The sequence below is a fragment of the Sebastes fasciatus genome, chromosome 6, assembly GCF_043250625.1.
Source record: "Sebastes fasciatus isolate fSebFas1 chromosome 6, fSebFas1.pri, whole genome shotgun sequence".
NCBI lineage: Eukaryota > Metazoa > Chordata > Actinopteri > Perciformes > Sebastidae > Sebastes > Sebastes fasciatus.
The window spans coordinates 37,086,470-37,104,692 of record NC_133800.1 but is presented as its reverse complement, the minus strand read 5'-3'; the positions used below and the strand labels follow the sequence as shown (position 1 = coordinate 37,104,692).

Genomic DNA, 18,223 nt, shown 5'->3' with positions numbered 1-18,223 from the left:
GACAGATCCTAAAGCTCTGAGTAGTCCTGCACTAACACTATTAACTCCTCCAGATATTCACCGTAGACTCATATTTACAGAAGAAAGAAAAGATCTCTGCCAGCTGTGATTGGTTGTTCCTCGTCACATGACCTGCGGTGCAGCGTTCCAAAAGTTAAAAACTATTTTTATCTGCGTTTGAGTCTGCTGCTGCTACATTGATGACGAGGATTTGAGCACGCAAAAGACGAGGCACGTGAACGGGCCCTTTAGATTCCGATGGTGGCTGCGTAGGATTGTTTCAGACTCGTGTGATCCAAACAATTCTACTAACTCCAGAACGTTGTAAAGTCCAAAAGTCAACATTTATTGAAAAAAGATCGATGTAATCATTTCCAAAATTCACAAAAAAAAATGTATCTGAAGAAATTTTCTGCTTCAACCCATATGTGTTGCCGTTTAGCCTTTCAAAAACAAATTTTCACTGCGGTCAAAAAACGGATTGCTCACCGTACACTAAGGAAGGAACGCACTGACGAGTTATATTCATTAAAGAAAAGTTGGTTTAATAAAAAAAGTAGGGCTGTCAAAATTAACCCAATAACACATTATTGCAAATTTGTTTTAACGCCACTCGTTAGCGCAACTTGTGATTTTTTTGAGGTTGTAGTGGCTCAGTTTTAAAGCTAGGAAACTAGCAAACCTGAAAAATCCATCAGTACCAATCGTTATACTAGCTGGTCATGAAGGAGGTTAAATAACGCTCCAATTTTAATCGATTGACAGCCCTAGTTCTTAAAAATTCTGTTTCAATCCATATTTGTTGGCGTTTAGCCTTTCAAAAAAAACATATTTTTGTATAAAAGGAGGCACTGACGAGTTCTATTCATTAAAGAAAGTTGATTTAATAAAATAAAAGACATTTAATCTGATTTTATTCAAATTGAGGATTTTGTTGGAGGACTTTATTTTTTAGAGTGATGACGTCAGAAATAAAATATGATGACAGAATTATTCGCAAACCTCAATGGAAGCTTTGAATGTAAGAGAAGGCAGTCGGTGCAGCCCTAGTGTAGAGAGACAGGAAGTGATGCTGCCGGAGATCAAACCAGGAACGCCGCGGTCACATGGTGCACATTTTAACCACTCAAACGGCGTCCGTACGTCCACCTCCGTGAACTACTCGTGATACGTGACGGTGACGTACTCGTGTGAAAACGTATCACTTGTCATTCTGAGTACCGATACGAGTACTTCTCTGAGCCAAAAGAGCCTCGTTAACAGCCAGCTGGAGGGTGTGAGCGACACGGCAGGCTGGGGAGTCCCACATACGAGGCGGTGCGCGTCACCGGCTCTAGGTCGGTTTAGAAAGGCTTTACAGAGCTTCCCGCCCGGACCTCGCCGCACCGTGGACAAAGGGCTCGCTGCGCCCTCTCTCCTCGCAGTGGACGGGGCTCCCTGTTGCGACTGTCCACCGGGGTGGACTGTCCTCAGTGCGCCCCAACCGCGGCGTGCTGCCAGATCGGGGCTCGGTCCACGTAAAAGGCGCCAGGGGTCTGCGGCGATGTCTGCAACCCACCCGACCCGTCTTGAAACACGGACCAAGGAGTCTAACGCACGCGCGAGTCAGAGGGTGCAAGCAAAACCCCGTGGTGCAATGAAAGTGAGGGCCGGCGCCGGCTGAGGTGGGATCCCGGCCCAGCGGGGTCGGGCGCACCACCGTAAAGTGGTATCAGTGCCGTTGTGTCGGAGCCGTTTTGCGAGTACGAGTACATGAGCACAGTATCGGACCCAAAACCCAATCGGTATCGGTGCATCCCTACTCTGAAGTACTCTGAAGTACTCTGAAGTACTCTGAAGTACAACGCACCGTGTCAGTCAGTCTACTCGCGTTTTTCAGAGCCGTCAGTCTGTTTGCCGCCTAAACACTCTGGAGTCAGTTTGCCCCCCCCTCTCCCTCTGTGTGTGTCTGCTGCACCTAACTCCACTCAGACTCAGGTCTGCAGAGGTCAGGAGATGAAGCGCTCCTCACTGTAACGGACCAGCGTGGAGGTGCGTTGGATTCACTGAACGGCTGACACCAAGAGTCCCCGGAGCTACTGACTGTTGTTTTAACTGAAACTTTCCACCAGGACGGATGAGCGGGGGGGATGGTGAGGTCAGAGCTGCTCGGCATTGTGGGATATTTCACCGGAGTAGGAGGTCGTTGTTTTCTGTTTATATTTAATATCAACGTTACTGACTGTTTGTTTATACTTTTTTTTTTTTTTTTCTCGGCTGCGAGACTGGACGTGGATAACCGTGGTTACCACGACAACGGACCGTCACTCACACAGCTCCGACCGGCTGTGACATCATCACCCTCCCTCTGCTGTGTGTGTTTTCATATCGAGGCAAAAAAACTAGAAAGTTGATATATTTAGAGAATGAATTCACAGTTTGAAGTGCTTTTAGGTGCGCTTGTACGGAGCCCCGAGGGACGGAGGGAAGTATCTGATGTGTGTGCTCGATTTACTGATTTAATATCGTGTTTGTATATCTCACCTCCTCCCCTGTTGGAGCAGGAAATCCCTTCAGTCAGACATGTATGAAGCGCTCCTGCTTTCAAGTTTTTACAGTAAAACATCCTCTTGGACGCTCTTCTAAAACATGATGAAGGATCTCCACATATCTGAGTCCCAACCTCCAAATCAAACACGTTATTATTAAATCAAGAGCACAAACCACTAACATCCTGCACACTGATTGGTTGTTTCCCTCCGTCACGTCCCCGGGCTCGGTGCGCTTCATTTATCTCACCAGGTCACATTTCAGTATCAGACCCACCGACGTCTCCTCATCTCTTCTTCTTCTTATGTTCAAATACTTGAAGTGTGTCGAGCCTCTCCGTTGTTTTCAGGCTCTGATGAAGTGCTCCTCCTCTTCCTCGTCCTCCTCTTCCTCCCACCCACCCGCCCATCTGTCTGCTGCTCCAGGTAGCACGAATCAAGCGCTCCTAAGTTACTGATGTAGTTAGAACAAGTGTTTCCGGTCTGATCTTCATCAGTGCAGTGAACGCTCTGTTCTCGTTGTCTTTAGTCTGAATGAACCACTGAAGAGTCGGCGGGTTGTTGACAACCAAATCGTGCCATTTTTTTATTTTATGTTTCTAATCTTTTGTCACTTTTTGTCTTCAGTACTGTACAGACGCCAAACTGCAGCCAGCTGTCTCCAGAACAGTGAAATAATCCGTTTAAAACCCCCCCTAATGTCATACCTCATTTCTCACCTGGTGCATGCTGGGACAGGCTGCAGCCCCCCAGTAACGGTCATGTCTAGAAGGGAGCCCGCAAACTGCAAAATCTGATCTGAGACTCGCTGCACGACGACCTCTCACGAGATCCCCCGGGAAGGTGTCTGTTACGTTACGTTGGATGATGTTCATAGTTTCAGCCGCTATTTAGTGGACACAGCGGGCACTTTTTTCTCCAACGTGACTTGAATGCAGCATCATCGCAGCTACAGAAACACCTGATGATGATGAGGAGGAAGATGATGATGGTGTGTAGCTTCATGAAGCACAATCAAATTCGTCCGATTCACGTCTGAACAAATTTCTTAAAATTCAGATTCAATCTTCATCGTTAAAACATGTAATTATTCTTATTATAATTCTAGTGTTTGATTTAAGCCGGAGCTCTTCCTCCGTCGGCTGCTCAAACCAACCCGTTCATCTTATGTCTCTCAGAGATGATGTCACAAACAGGAAGTTGGACCTACAGTATATTTTTCTACAGTCAGTCTGAAGCCCTGAAGCAGACGCGTTAATCTCCCAGAATGCACCTCAGTGTTATTAACTACTTCCTGTATGTCCTCATACTGTCTTCCTGTTTATGTTGCTGCTGCGTTCATGTCTCATCGGGAACTTTCAACACTTTGCGCCTCGTGTCTGTCCCCGTGGAATAATTCCAAAACATTTGAGAGCTTTTCTTTAAAAACATGTTTTTATTTTGAAGACGTTAAAACGAGTCGTGAATCGGAGACAAACGTTTCAAACGACGCTCAGATCTCCTGAGTTCAGAGTTCAACTTTCCGATGGGACATGAAGCGACAAAATGGCCGTCAGTTAAAACCGACGCAAACGAACTGACGACGACTTTTGAAGCTTTTTCAGAATGTTTTTGTTCGTCAGCTCGTTACTGAATATAAATCTATAAGTTTACTGACAAGGCTTTATTTTATGATGATTATTAGAGCAGAATCAGAAACGTATGCAGTCAAACATTCCTCCTCCTCTTCCTCCTCTTCCTCCTTCTCCTCCTCCTCTTCCTCCTCCTCCTCTTCCCCCTCCTCTTCCTCTTCCTCTTCCTCCTCCCCCTACTCTTCCTCCTCCTCTTCCTCCTTCTCCTCCTGCCCCTCTTCCTCCTCCTCCTTCTCCTTCCCCTCTTCCTCCTCCCCCTCCTCTTCCTCTTCCTCTTCCTTCTCCTCCTCCCCCTCTTCCTCCTCCTCTTCCTTCTCCTCCTCCTCCTCTACCTCTTCCTCCTCCTCCTCTTCCTCCTGCTCCTCTTCTACCTCTTCCTCCACCTCCTCCTCCTCTACCTCCTCCTCCTCCTCCTGCTCCTCTTCTACCTCTTCCTCCTCCTCCTCCTGCTCCTCTTCTACCTCCTCCTGCTCTTCCTCCTCCTCCTCCTCTACCTCTTCCTTCTCCTCCTCTTCCTCTTCCTCCTCCCCCTCCTCTTCCTTCTCCTCCCCCTCCTCTTCCTTCTCCTCCTCCTCCTCTTCCTCTTCCTCCTCCTCTACCTCTTCCTCCTTCTCCTCTTCCTCCTCCCCCTCTTCCTCCTCCCCCCACTCTTCCTCTTCCTCCTCCTCTTCCTCTTCCTCCTCCCCCTCTTCCTCCTCCTCTTCCTCTTCCTTCTCCTCCTCCTCCTCTACCTCTTCCTCCTCCTCCTCTTCTACCTCTTCCTCCTCCTCCTCCTCTTCCTTCTCCTCCTCCTCTACCTCTTCCTTCTCCTCCTCTTCCTCTTCCTCCTCCTCCTCCTCCTCCTCCTCCTCCTCGTGTACATGATGCAGAACATTCGCTGATTGCTGCACTTTGATTTCTCTGAACGTGTGCCTCTAATCATTCTCATGTTCATATCTGTTTTTATATATAAACAAAGAGACGCTGAATGACGTCTTCGTGTTGTGCATTTGCAGTTGCTTTCTTTTATCTTATTAAAGAACATAATTTTGAATAATATCTATGATAATAATAATGATAATAAAGAGAAATGTATGGAATTTGAAATGTGGACTTATTTGTATATTTGTTTTTGTGATTTTTGTTTTTAATGATAAAATTAATTTGTTTAAGTTTTAAAATAATTATTTGTCAAAATAGATTTTAACATGTTGGGAGATATGTGTATTTTAAAAAGAAATTGAAAAACATAATTTTATAAAATAATATTTAGAAATATGAAATAATCTTAGCTTCCAGAAAATCAGACAAAAACATCTTCACAAACATTTATTAAAATTTAACAAAATATATCAGAATAAAAACAAACTTCTCAATCAAAGCATCACACAGAAAAATCAGTTACACAACTAACAAAAATATAAAAGTAAAAATATTTTTTTCCTTTTTTTTAAAGAAATTGACGGGAATAAAATCACTGAATGTGTTTGTAATAATTTGTATTTACACATTTTATTGCAGATTTGATTTGATTTCTTTTTAAAGTAAATCTAATTAGTTCATCAGCTCAACTTTAGCAGGAAATTACCTAATTCACAAACTGTCTGATATATAATATACTGAATAATAAGATTCAATCAACACACTGTTTAAACATGTAAATCAATATTTCGTTCAGCCTCTGTTCTGTTTGGTCACATTCACACCTTCAAACCATAAAATCCAGTTCATCCCAAATATGCATCACACAAACCGTGAGATATTAAAGAATCAACATTTCTAAAACATTCAGTTGTAAAAACCTGTTTGAAGTTCAGTGAGTCGACGACGTCAGACTGTTTAAATGTTGGAAATCTGATTTTGGAATGAAAAGTTATTTTTGAAAAACAGAAATTAATTTAAAAACACTAAAAGGTTTCTCAGTCAGCAGGAATCCATGAAATACATTTAACTCTTGTTGATGTTTCACAAACAAAAAACCTTCAGTCATTCAAACATTTAAACACTTAAAGCTATGGAAGTTCATTACTGCCAACGGAAGAAAAAAATAGATGAAATGTTAAAAATGATAAAAGTCAAAATTATGACTTATGAAGTCAAAATATTGACAGTTTTTATATATATATTTATATAGATGGTTCATGCCAAAAATATAATATGCCAGAATTTTTATTTTGACTTAGTATCTGTTTTATTTATGTTTATTTTCATTTATTTAAAAAGCTTATTTAATCTTCGTTATAATCCTCCAGCTGTATTTATGTGTATACATGTGCAGCTGTTTAACATTTGAGAGATTTTGTAGAAAAACATTTTTATATTTTTAATTCTAAGACAAAAATCCAAATTATGACTTATGAAGTCAAAATACTGAAATAATTATAATTTCTTTAGATATATATTTATATATGTTGTTTATGTGAAATATAATAATGTGCCAGATTTAGAATTCTTTTTATTTTGACTTAATAATTTCATTTCATTTGTTTATTATTTATTTTTTTCATTTTTATTTATCTCTAAGAAATTTAAAATGTCATCGTGTTGACTTGAGATTTCGATTTTGAGTCGTCATAAATTACACTTTTTTATTTATTTTAATTTGATAATTTATGACTTCAAATCTCATCATTTTAATTGAGAAAGTCCAAATTTTGACTCACTATTCCCAAATATTTACTGATTAAATCATAATTCTGATTTATTATGTCAACGCTATGACTTAATGTGAAGAATTCAATTTTTTAACTTGACTTTTTGTTGTTATTGTGGCATAAATAGTCTTCCATACACTTCCATAAAATCCCCTGACTCAAACATGACATCACTCTGAAACCTTCCTGATTGTTTCTCCTCAGTGAGTCAAAGCTAAGAACGTACTAACATGCTAACAGCATTACAGCATGTTGGTTTATATCTTCTTCTAGTGCTGCTTTGAAAAAGGCTTCTTCAGATTCTCTTTCAGTCACTCACGTGATGACAGACCTCCCTCCTCATCCTCTTCCTCTTCCTCCTCCTCCTCCTCCTCCTCCTCCTCCTCCTCACAGCAGGCAGGAGATGGAGACCTTGGTGGTGGACTCGGGGATGGTGTCTGGTGAGGGACAAACAACATTGTCAGCTGGTGTATACAGTATATATACAGTATATGTATATATATATATATACACAGTATATGTATGTATATATGTATATATATACACATACATATATATATTTATCATAAAAGTATTATAAGGTCAAAATAAAACAATGATATATGAAGATCTAATATTTGAAATTTATTATTATTATTTTATTATTATTATACAGTGTGGATTATAGCAAACAATATTTTTTTCCAAATTATTACCACTTTTAATATATTGTAAAAATCATTCCAATGTATCTGAACATAAAAATATATTTAATTTAGCATCATCATTTTTAATACGTTATCATAGAAACTTGTCTACTGTAAAATACACGTTTTTTTTCAATCTGTCCATAAACGGTTTCATCTCCCCAGAAAAATACTAATATAGAGTCTCAAGAATATTATGATAAATATAATAAATATAATAAATATGACTGCAGTTCACCGGCTGGTTAGTGAGTTGTTCATAATGAATCAAGTTTTCTGACCTCTGTCCTTCAGCAAGCTGATGTACGCCTCCATGAACTCCTTCTCTCTGCTGTCCTTCTTCACCTCCTCCTCTTCCTCCCTTTGCTGCTTCCACCTCCTCCTCTTGTTCGTCTTCTCCTCTTCTTTCTTCTTCTTCTTCTCGGCACTCGCACGGTTGTCACGCAGTCGGATAAACCTGCCGGAGGGACAGTAGAGGAGATGACATGTTGTGTACTTGATGTCAGTGTGGTTTGTGTACTTGATGCCAGTGTTTTTTGCGTACTTGATTTCGGGGTTTCTGCACAGTTTGGTCGGGCAGCAGGTGATGTCGTCGCCGCTGACGACGATCATCTTGAGTGTTGAGATGTTGGTGAGACAGTGAGGAAGGTAATTCATGTTGTTCTTATGGAGGAACAGAGTGGCCAGCTGCTCCAACCTGCACACACACACACACACACACAGCACAATGGAGACCTGTCCAGTGGACATGCAGGATAACTCTGTTGTTTTTCCAGAGTAATCAGATTACAGACGGCGATGATGTCATCAGTTACCTGTCCATGTCCTGCGGCAGGTCCGTCAGACTGTTGTTGCTCAGGTCCAACAGCTGCAGGCTGCTCATCCTCAGAGCGCAGACGGGGATCGATATGAACCTGTTTTCTGCGATGTCAAGGTGGACCAGCTGCTTCAGGCTGCTCAGCTGACACAGTGACATCATCATTAGCAAAGTGACATCATCAACACAGTGACATCATCAATACCAGTTGTTTTTGCCAAACCTAAAGAAGTTGTAGTTTTGTTGCCTAAATCTGAAGAAGTTGTAGTTTTATTACCTAAACCTAAAGAAGTTGTAGTTTTGTTGCCTAAACCTGAAGAAGTTGTAGTTTTATTACCTAAACCTAAAGAAGTTGTAGTTTTGTTGCCTAAACCTAAAGAAGTTGTAGTTTTGTTGCCTAAACCTGAAGAAGTTGTAGTTTTGTTGCCTAAACCTAAAGAAGTTGTAGTTTTGTTGCCTAAACCTAAAGAAGTTGTAGTTTTGTTGCCTAAACCTGAAGAAGTTGTAGTTTTATTACCTAAACCTAAAGAAGTTGTAGTTTTGTTGCCTAAACCTAAAGAAGTTGTAGTTTTGTTGCCTAAACCTAAAGAAGTTGTAGTTTTATTACCTAAACCTAAAGAAGTTGTAGTTTTGTTGCCTAAACCTAAAGAAGTTGTAGTTTTGTTGCCTAAACCTGAAGAAGTTGTAGTTTTATTACCTAAACCTAAAGAAGTTGTAGTTTTATTACCTAAACCTAAAGAAGTTGTAGTTTTGTTGCCTAAACCTGAAGAAGTTGTAGTTTTGTTGCCTAAACTTAAAGAAGTTGTAGTTTTGTTTGTGTTTAAAACGTGACGTTTCATTCAGTTTTACATGTCAGAACGTGTTGCTTTGAAGTTTCACTTTCACTTTTACAACGTAGTAGGTGTAGTAGGCCCCTATTGACCCATGTCTATGGTGCTTATAGAGACTGATAACGCCTTTTTAATGGCCTGATATCAGTCGAATCGGGTGAAAAAATGAACATTTATGGAAAAAATGAAGCACATTTCCTTTAACTCCTATAAATGAAGAGTCAGATTACCAAAAAGAAAATCAATGATGGAGTTCTGTACCTGTATAGAGTTGTGTTATTTAATGAAACTATCTCAGGATGGATCATCACATCCTCTCCTCCTCACCTCAAACGGCAGCTCAGACAGGTTGTGGTTTCCTGTGAGTTCGAGTCTCTTCAGGTTCTCACAGTTTCCGAGTTCTGGAGGAACGCTGGACAGACGGTTGTAGCTCACGTTCAGTTCACTCAAACCCGTCAGTTTACCTGAAGACAGGAGAGACTGTTTGTTCCTTTTCACTAATCGCTTTAGGAGGCTGCACTAAAACGCACCGACATTATCTCACATGATCTGATTCAAGGAAAAAGGAAATACTAAATAAAATGAACCCGAGACCTAAGAAACTGGAACCCGTCTCAGGTTTAGGACTTAAATCAACTCTCTCTCTCTCTCTCTCTCTCTCTCTCTCTCTCTCTCTCTGTCTCTCTCTCTCTCTCTCTCTCTCTCCTCTGAAACCTTTACGGTGTTGTAAATCTGGTGTTTCATCCTCACCGATCTCCGGCGGCAGCTCGCTGATGGTGTTTTTGGGGATGTCGAGCACGGTGAGCTGGGTGAACAGAGCCAGGTACTCCGGCAGCCGGCTGATCTTCGTCCCGCTGACGTGCCACTCTTTCAGGTACGTCATCCACTGCAGCTCCCTGGGGAACTCCTGCAGACACATTATTATTATTATTATTATTATTATTACCAGTTATGATCTCTCTGATGAACGCTGTAGAATCAGTAACCAGCAGCGTAACGTACCGTCCACTGATCTCCATCCAGCTGGAAGCTCAGCTTACTCTGATCTGGATCTTTCTGATCCTGCTGCTCTGCTTCTGACAGATACACAACAACAACAACAACATAAACAACAACAATAACAAAAACATAAACAACAACAGCACAAGCATACTATACTATAAGGTTGTATATCAGTCATGTTTACCTGTACATCAGTCATGTTTACCTGTACATCAGTCATGTTTACCTGTACATCAGTCATGTTTACCTGTACAGGGCTGTATATCAGTCAGTGTAGATCTCTCCAGGTAATGATGCAGCAGGTTGAGTTCCTTGGCCTTCATCGTCTTACAGTAGATACGATACTGCCACTGCTGGTCGATCCTACAGACAGACAGACAGACAGTCAGACAGACAGACAGACAGACAGACAGACAGACAGACAGACAGACAGACAGACAGTCAGACAGACAGACAGACAGACAGACAGACAGACAGACAGACAGACAGACAGTCAGACAGACAGACAGACAGACAGACAGACAGACAGACAGACAGTCAGACAGACAGTCAGACAGACAGACAGACAGACAGACAGACAGACAGACAGACAGACAGACAGACAGACAGACAGACAGACAGACAGTCAGACAGACAGACAGTCAGACAGACAGACAGACGGATGGAGACAGACTTCATATTAATGTCGGATTAGATTTCAGACAGACTGGACGGTCATTTTCCAAACTCGTGACCTTTCTGCTCTCCTGAGACGCCGACCTGCCGTCACCGTGGAACCACAGCACTGATGTTGGGACATAAATAGCAGTCTGTGTGTTCATATTACTAAAATATGACACTCATAGTTCATGACTAACAACAGTCAGCTGTGTGTCCGTCCGTCTCTAACCGAGAGCTTCAATAGGTTCACCTTTAGTCCACAGAAGTTGTTTTTAAAAACTATGAAACTGATGTTTAGTTTAGACTCACGTGAGACGGTGTATCAGTGTATCAGACGGTGTATCAGTGTATCAGACAGTGTATCAGTGTATCAGACGGGGTATCAGTGTATCAGACGGGGTATCAGTGTATCAGTGTATCAGACGGGGTATCAGTGTATCAGACGGGGTATCAGTGTATCAGACGGTGTATCAGTGTATCAGACGGTGTATCAGTGTATCAGACGGGGTATCAGTGTATCAGACGGGGTATCAGTGTATCAGACGGGGTATCAGTGTATCAGACGGTGTATCAGTGTATCAGACGGTGTATCAGTGTATCAGACGGGGTATCAGTGTATCAGACGGGGTATCAGTGTATCAGACGGGGTATCAGTGTATCAGACGGGGTATCAGTGTATCAGACGGGGTATCAGTGTATCAGACGGGGTATCAGTGTATCAGACGGGGTATCAGTGTATCAGTGTATCAGACGGGGTATCAGTGTATCAGACGGGGTATCAGTGTATCAGTGTATCAGACGGTGGATCAGTGTATCAGACGGGGTATCAGTGTATCAGACGGGGTATCAGTGTATCAGACGGTGTATCAGTGTATCAGACGGTGGATCAGTGTATCAGACGGGGTATCAGTGTATCAGACGGTGGATCAGTGTATCAGACGGTGGATCAGTGTATCAGACGGGGTATCAGTGTATCAGACGGGGTATCAGTGTATCAGACGGTGTATCAGTGTATCAGACGGTGGATCAGTGTATCAGACGGGGTATCAGTGTATCAGACGGTGGATCAGTGTATCAGACGGTGGATCAGTGTATCAGACGGGGTATCAGTGTATCAGACGGGGTATCAGTGTATCAGACGGTGTATCAGTGTATCAGACGGTGGATCAGTGTATCAGACGGGGTATCAGTGTATCAGACGGGGTATCAGTGTATCAGACGGGGTATCAGTGTATCAGACGGGGTATCAGTGTATCAGACGGTGGATCAGTGTATCAGACGGTGGATATACTGTACACAGACATACATTTTATTTTGTTTAAATGTAGATGAAAACAGACACGTTGGTGAATAAATGAAATGAAATGAAATGAATAACTTCAGGTGCTGCTCATATCAATTCATATGTAATTCACGTAATGGTGAACCAGGAAGTATAAAGAGCGGCGTGTGGTGAGGAGGTCGGGGTGGATGGGTCGGTTAAAAAAACACAGGGCTTTCACCAGGAGACCGCTGTTAGTGTCCCGAGTGAAACCAGACGTCAAAGTTGATTTATTTTTCACGTAACTTCCGTACTTAAGTTATGCCACTCCCTGCAAACTCTTTCAGAACGTACTACGTCCCGACCAGGGCCTCTGGTAAAAAGTCCCCAGAAAATGTCCCCGGAACTTAATCTAGACTCCGGTCCCTGCGGTCAAAACGCAATGAGTTCCTCAAAAGGTTCTTAGTTCCGGGGGGGAAAGTTCCTGCAGTGTAAACGGGGCTTTAGTTCCTCTCCACTGGGCCATAACGGAGTGAACCAGCTGACGTGTTGTAGGTGTGAAGCAGTGATTACTTTGGGAGAGCGCTCTGCTCGATCCTCTCCTGCTCCTTCTGTTGTCTGTGTCTGTACTTCTTCACTCGGACCTCCCACATCCCTCTGATATGAGAGACGTCGCTCACCGGGACGTCCAGCCTCCTGCCAAGAACCATCCCTGCTCCTGGAGAGGAGAAGGAGGAGGAGGAGGAGAAGAAGAACAAGAACAAGAACAAGAACTTGACCCTCAGTGCTGAGCAGCATCTCAGATTAATCTTCAGGTTCCAGCTTTTAGATGATGTACACCACTTCTATGTGACATCTACTGTTGACCTGCTATCTCCCCCTAAAGACCTCCTGGACCCCCTAAAGAAGACTAAAACAGCTCTATTGTGGGACTCAGAGGGTTAAACTTGAGGATACTAAGAGGTGAAGGAGGAGGAACTCGATTTCCCATGAATCATTGCTCATGTTAAAGTGGTGTCTGCTGGCTGGAGGACAAACCTCCTGCTGTTTAACTTCTTAAAGTTAAGAATCGGCCTCCAGCCTGTCGTCATGGAGACATAATAATAATATAATAATAGTAATAAAAAAATAGTCAGAGTGTGAGAATGTAAACGACATCCAGCTTCTTACCTGAGAGTTCCTGTTAACGTCCTGCTGCCTGCTCACGTTCACCAGCCTGTTTACTGAGACCTGACTCTGTGTGTGTGTGTGTGTGTGTGTGTGTGTGTGTGCGCGTGTGCGTGTGACTCAACATGCTATTTTTACCAGCTGATGTGTGTTGACCCCTCGCTGTGTGTCACATGATGCCGCTGCCTCACATACAAGCGTTTATCTGGATCTCTGACTCTTCTTTTTTTGGGTTTAAAACTCAAATTAATAATAATAATAACAATTAATTAAAACAGGAAGTTGAATGTAACGTAGACAGTCGTCATTTAGTGAAAACAAGTAGTACTCTGATGTTTTACTGAAGTACAAGTATTAATATCACATTGTAGAAATACTTTGTTACAAGTAAAAGTCCTGCATTCAAAATCTACTTAAAGTACCAAAACATGAATTACTCATTCTGCAGAATAATCTATATTATATTATTGTATTCTAATTATTGATGCATTAATGTGTTCATCACTATAATCTATAATAATACATCATTTATTATTAAATACTGCTGGTAGTTTAATCTATAATAATACAGTATTTATTATTAAATACTGCTGGTGGTTTAATCTATAATAATACATCATCATTTATCAGATGATTATCGGCCCTGTTTTGTATTAATAATCTGAATATGAAGTAGATGTAGTGGAATAAAAAGTTCAATATTTCCCTCTGAGATGTCGAGGAGTAGAAGTATAAAGTAGTAGAAAATGGAAATACTCGAGTAGAGTACCTTTGTATTGATTGAAAATCAACTGGGATTTAATATTTTTAGTGCTCTAGATGTCACATGAAGTATTTGTACAAGTTGAAAAAGCCTCCAAACAGCTGAGAGAGTTCATCTATAAATATCCTGCAGGACGTTTACAGTCAACACAATGTAAAGATACTTACAACACGTGTGTTCACCTTCTTTAAATACATGCACTCATACTGATGGTATATTTAGCTCTATACTGCGGTACTATGAACAGTAGCTGTAGTACTATGAACAGTAGCTGTAGTACTATGAACAGTAGCTGTAGTACTATGAACAGTAGTAGTAGTACTACAAACAGTAGCTGTAGTACTATGAACAGTAGTAGTAGTACTACAAACAGTAGTAATAGTACTACGAACAGTAGCTGTAGTACTATGAACAGTAGCTGTAGTACTATGAACAGTAGCTGTAGTACTATGAACAGTAGTAGTAGTACTACAAACAGTAGCTGTAGTACTATGAACAGTAGTAGTAGTACTATGAACAGTAGTAGTAGTACTACAAACAGTAGTAGTAGTACTACGAACAGTAGCTGTAGTACTATGAACAGTAGCTGTAGTACTATGAACAGTAGTAGTAGTACTACGAACAGTAGCTGTAGTACTATGAACAGTAGCTGTAGTACTATGAACAGTAGCTGTAGTACTACAAACAGTAGTAGTAGTACTATGAACAGTAGTAGTAGTACTACAAACAGTAGTAGTAGTACTACGAACAGTAGCTGTAGTACTATGAACAGTAGCTGTAGTACTATGAACAGTAGTAGTAGTACTACGAACAGTAGCTGTAGTACTATGAACAGTAGCTGTAGTACTATGAACAGTAGCTGTAGTACTACAAACAGTAGTAGTAGTACTATGAACAGTAGTAGTAGTACTACAAACAGTAGCTGTAGTACTACGAACAGTAGCTGTAGTATTACAAACAGTAGTAGTAGTACTATGAACAGTAGTAGTAGTACTACAAACAGTAGTAGTAGTACTACGAACAGTAGCTGTAGTACTATGAACAGTAGTAGTAGTACTACGAACAGTAGCTGTAGTACTATGAACAGTAGTAGTAGTACTATGAACAGTAGCTGTAGTACTATGAACAGTAGCTGTAGTACTATGAACAGTAGTAGTAGTACTACGAACAGTAGCTGTAGTACTATGAACAGTAGCTGTAGTACTATGAACAGTAGCTGTAGTACTACAAACAGTAGTAGTAGTACTATGAACAGTAGTAGTAGTACTACAAACAGTAGCTGTAGTACTACGAACAGTAGCTGTAGTATTACAAACAGTAGTAGTAGTACTACGAACAGTAGCTGTAGTACTACAAACAGTAGCTGTAGTACTATGAACAGTAGTAGTAGTACTACAAACAGTAGTAGTAGTACTACGAACAGTAGCTGTAGTACTATGAACAGTAGCTGTAGTACTATGAACAGTAGCTGTAGTACTATGAACAGTAGTAGTAGTACTACGAACAGTAGCTGTAGTACTATGAACAGTAGCTGTAGTACTATGAACAGTAGCTGTAGTACTACAAACAGTAGTAGTAGTACTATGAACAGTAGTAGTAGTACTACAAACAGTAGCTGTAGTACTATGAACAGTAGTAGTAGTACTACAAACAGTAGTAGTAGTACTACGAACAGTAGCTGTAGTACTATGAACAGTAGCTGTAGTACTATGAACAGTAGCTGTAGTACTATGAACAGTAGCTGTAGTACTATGAACAGTAGTAGTAGTACTATGAACAGTAGCTGTAGTACTATGAACAGTAGCTGTAGTACTATGAACAGTAGCTGTAGTATTACAAACAGTAGTAGTAGTACTATGAACAGTAGCTGTAGTACTACGAACAGTAGCTGTAGTACTACAAACAGTAGCTGTAGTACTATGAACAGTAGCTGTAGTACTATGAACAGTAGCTGTAGTACTACGAACAGTAGCTGTAGTACTACAAACAGTAGCTGTAGTACTACGAACAGTAGCTGTAGTACTACAAACAGTAGCTGTAGTACTATGAACAGTAGTAGTAGTACTACAAACAGTAGTAGTAGTACTACGAACAGTAGCTGTAGTACTATGAACAGTAGCTGTAGTACTATGAACAGTAGTAGTAGTACTACAAACAGTAGCTGTAGTACTATGAACAGTAGCTGTAGTACTACAAACAGTAGCTGTAGTACTATGAACAGTAGTAGTAGTACTATGAACAGTAGCTGTAGTACTATGAACAGTAGCTGTAGTACTATGAACAGTAGCTGTAGTACTATGAACAGTAGTAGTAGTACTATGAACAGTAGCTGTAGTACTATGAACAGTAGTAGTAGTACTACGAACAGTAGCTGTAGTACTATGAACAGTAGCTGTAGTACTATGAACAGTAGTAGTAGTACTATGAACAGTAGCTGTAGTACTATGAACAGTAGCTGTAGTACTATGAACAGTAGTAGTAGTACTATGAACAGTAGCTGTAGTACTATGAACAGTAGCTGTAGTATTACAAACAGTAGTAGTAGTACTATGAACAGTAGTAGTAGTACTACAAACAGTAGCTGTAGTACTATGAACAGTAGCTGTAGTACTATGAACAGTAGCTGTAGTACTATGAACAGTAGCTGTAGTACTACGAACAGTAGCTGTAGTATTACAAACAGTAGTAGTAGTACTACGAACAGTAGCTGTAGTACTACAAACAGTAGCTGTAGTACTACGAACAGTAGCTGTAGTACTACAAACAGTAGCTGTAGTACTATGAACAGTAGTAGTAGTACTACAAACAGTAGTAGTAGTACTACGAACAGTAGCTGTAGTACTATGAACAGTAGCTGTAGTACTATGAACAGTAGTAGTAGTACTACAAACAGTAGCTGTAGTACTATGAACAGTAGCTGTAGTACTACAAACAGTAGCTGTAGTACTATGAACAGTAGTAGTAGTACTACGAACAGTAGCTGTAGTACTATGAACAGTAGCTGTAGTACTACAAACAGTAGCTGTAGTACTATGAACAGTAGTAGTAGTACTACAAACAGTAGTAGTAGTACTACGAACAGTAGCTGTAGTACTATGAACAGTAGCTGTAGTACTATGAACAGTAGTAGTAGTACTACGAACAGTAGCTGTAGTACTATGAACAGTAGCTGTAGTACTATGAACAGTAGTAGTAGTACTACGAACAGTAGCTGTAGTACTATGAACAGTAGCTGTAGTACTATGAACAGTAGCTGTAGTACTACAAACAGTAGTAGTAGTACTATGAACAGTAGTAGTAGTACTACAAACAGTAGCTGTAGTACTACGAACAGTAGCTGTAGTATTACAAACAGTAGTAGTAGTACTACGAACAGTAGCTGTAGTACTATGAACAGTAGCTGTAGTACTACAAACAGTAGCTGTAGTATTACAAACAGTAGTAGTAGTACTACGAACAGTAGCTGTAGTACTATGAACAGTAGCTGTAGTACTACAAACAGTAGCTGTAGTATTACAAACAGTAGTAGTAGTACTACGAACAGTAGCTGTAGTACTATGAACAGTAGCTGTAGTACTACAAACAGTAGCTGTAGTATTACAAACAGTAGTAGTAGTACTACGAACAGTAGCTGTAGTACTATGAACAGTAGCTGCGGTACGCTTTGTAGTACTACAGCTAGTGTTCGTAGTACTGCAGCTACTGTCTGTAAAGTAACTGAAGCCGTCAGATAAATGTAGTGGAGTAGACGTAGAAAGTGACACGAAAAGAAAAGAGTAAAGTACAAGTACCTCTTAAGTACAGTAGGTGAGTAAATGTACTTAGTCAGATTCCACCAATGAAAAAGTATTTTATTTATCAAACCAGAGCAGAGCTACAGAAGGAGAACAACACATCTGCTGTTTCCCTCTTTACATTGATATTTATATTATATTTATTAACTCACTGGATAGTTTCCTCATGCTGGCTGACCTCTGACCTTTGACCTCTGTACTACCCTCCAGATCCACCAGAGGTCGCTACCAGCCTCCCTGAGAGCTCAGTTCTCAGTCAGAGAATATCAGAGCTGCTTCCTGTCTCAGCTTTTTCTCTTTGCTTGTCTTCAGTTTATATTCAGTGGTTTTACTGCATGTTTGGATCCTACGACGGAGTATTAGGGCCACGAAAAAATAAATCTGAGATTACGAGAATAAAGTCATAATATTATGAGAATAAAGTCGTAAATTTACGAGAATAAAATCGTAA

The 18,223-nt window shown here is 40.8% G+C and overlaps 2 protein-coding genes across 3 annotated transcripts in view; one reads left to right on the top strand and one right to left on the bottom strand.

Moving 5' to 3' along the window:
- Positions 1-7,143: 7,143 nt before the first annotated feature.
- On the bottom strand, positions 7,144-13,351 carry lrrc2 (leucine rich repeat containing 2). Of its 2 annotated transcripts, none has more exons than XM_074639618.1 (10): positions 13,219-13,351; positions 12,622-12,766; positions 10,375-10,490; positions 10,128-10,201; positions 9,876-10,032; positions 9,453-9,589; positions 8,294-8,439; positions 8,023-8,175; positions 7,760-7,935; positions 7,144-7,229 (listed from the first exon to the last, which is right to left on the bottom strand). In XM_074639618.1, the coding sequence occupies exons 2-10, from the start codon at positions 12,756-12,758 to the stop codon at positions 7,180-7,182; spliced, it is 1,146 nt and encodes a 381-aa protein (XP_074495719.1). In that variant the 5' UTR covers positions 12,759-12,766; positions 13,219-13,351; the 3' UTR covers positions 7,144-7,179. The 2 variants fall into 2 exon arrangements, with proteins under 2 accessions (XP_074495719.1, XP_074495720.1); XM_074639619.1 differs by having other exon boundaries at positions 10,128-10,198.
- The window catches only part of LOC141770030 (protein FAM240B), a 25,851-nt gene continuing 17,491 nt past the window's right edge, over positions 9,864-18,223 (top strand). Inside the window, exon 1 of the mRNA XM_074639622.1 lies at positions 9,864-9,999. The gene's annotated coding sequence lies outside the window, so the exon portion shown is untranslated. The remainder of the gene's footprint in view (positions 10,000-18,223) is intronic.

Excerpts from the sequence above, each read along its gene's own strand:
- lrrc2 (XM_074639618.1), bottom strand. The coding sequence starts at position 12,758 with ATGGTTCTTGGCAGGAGGCTGGACGTCCCGGTGAGCGACGTCTCTCAT. Across the intron at positions 10,033-10,127 it reads TGGATGGAGATCAGTGGACG|GAGTTCCCCAGGGAGCTGCA; the intron begins GTACGTTACGCT and ends ATGTGTCTGCAG. Across the intron at positions 9,590-9,875 it reads CGAGCTGCCGCCGGAGATCG|GTAAACTGACGGGTTTGAGT; the intron begins GTGAGGATGAAA and ends TCCTGTCTTCAG.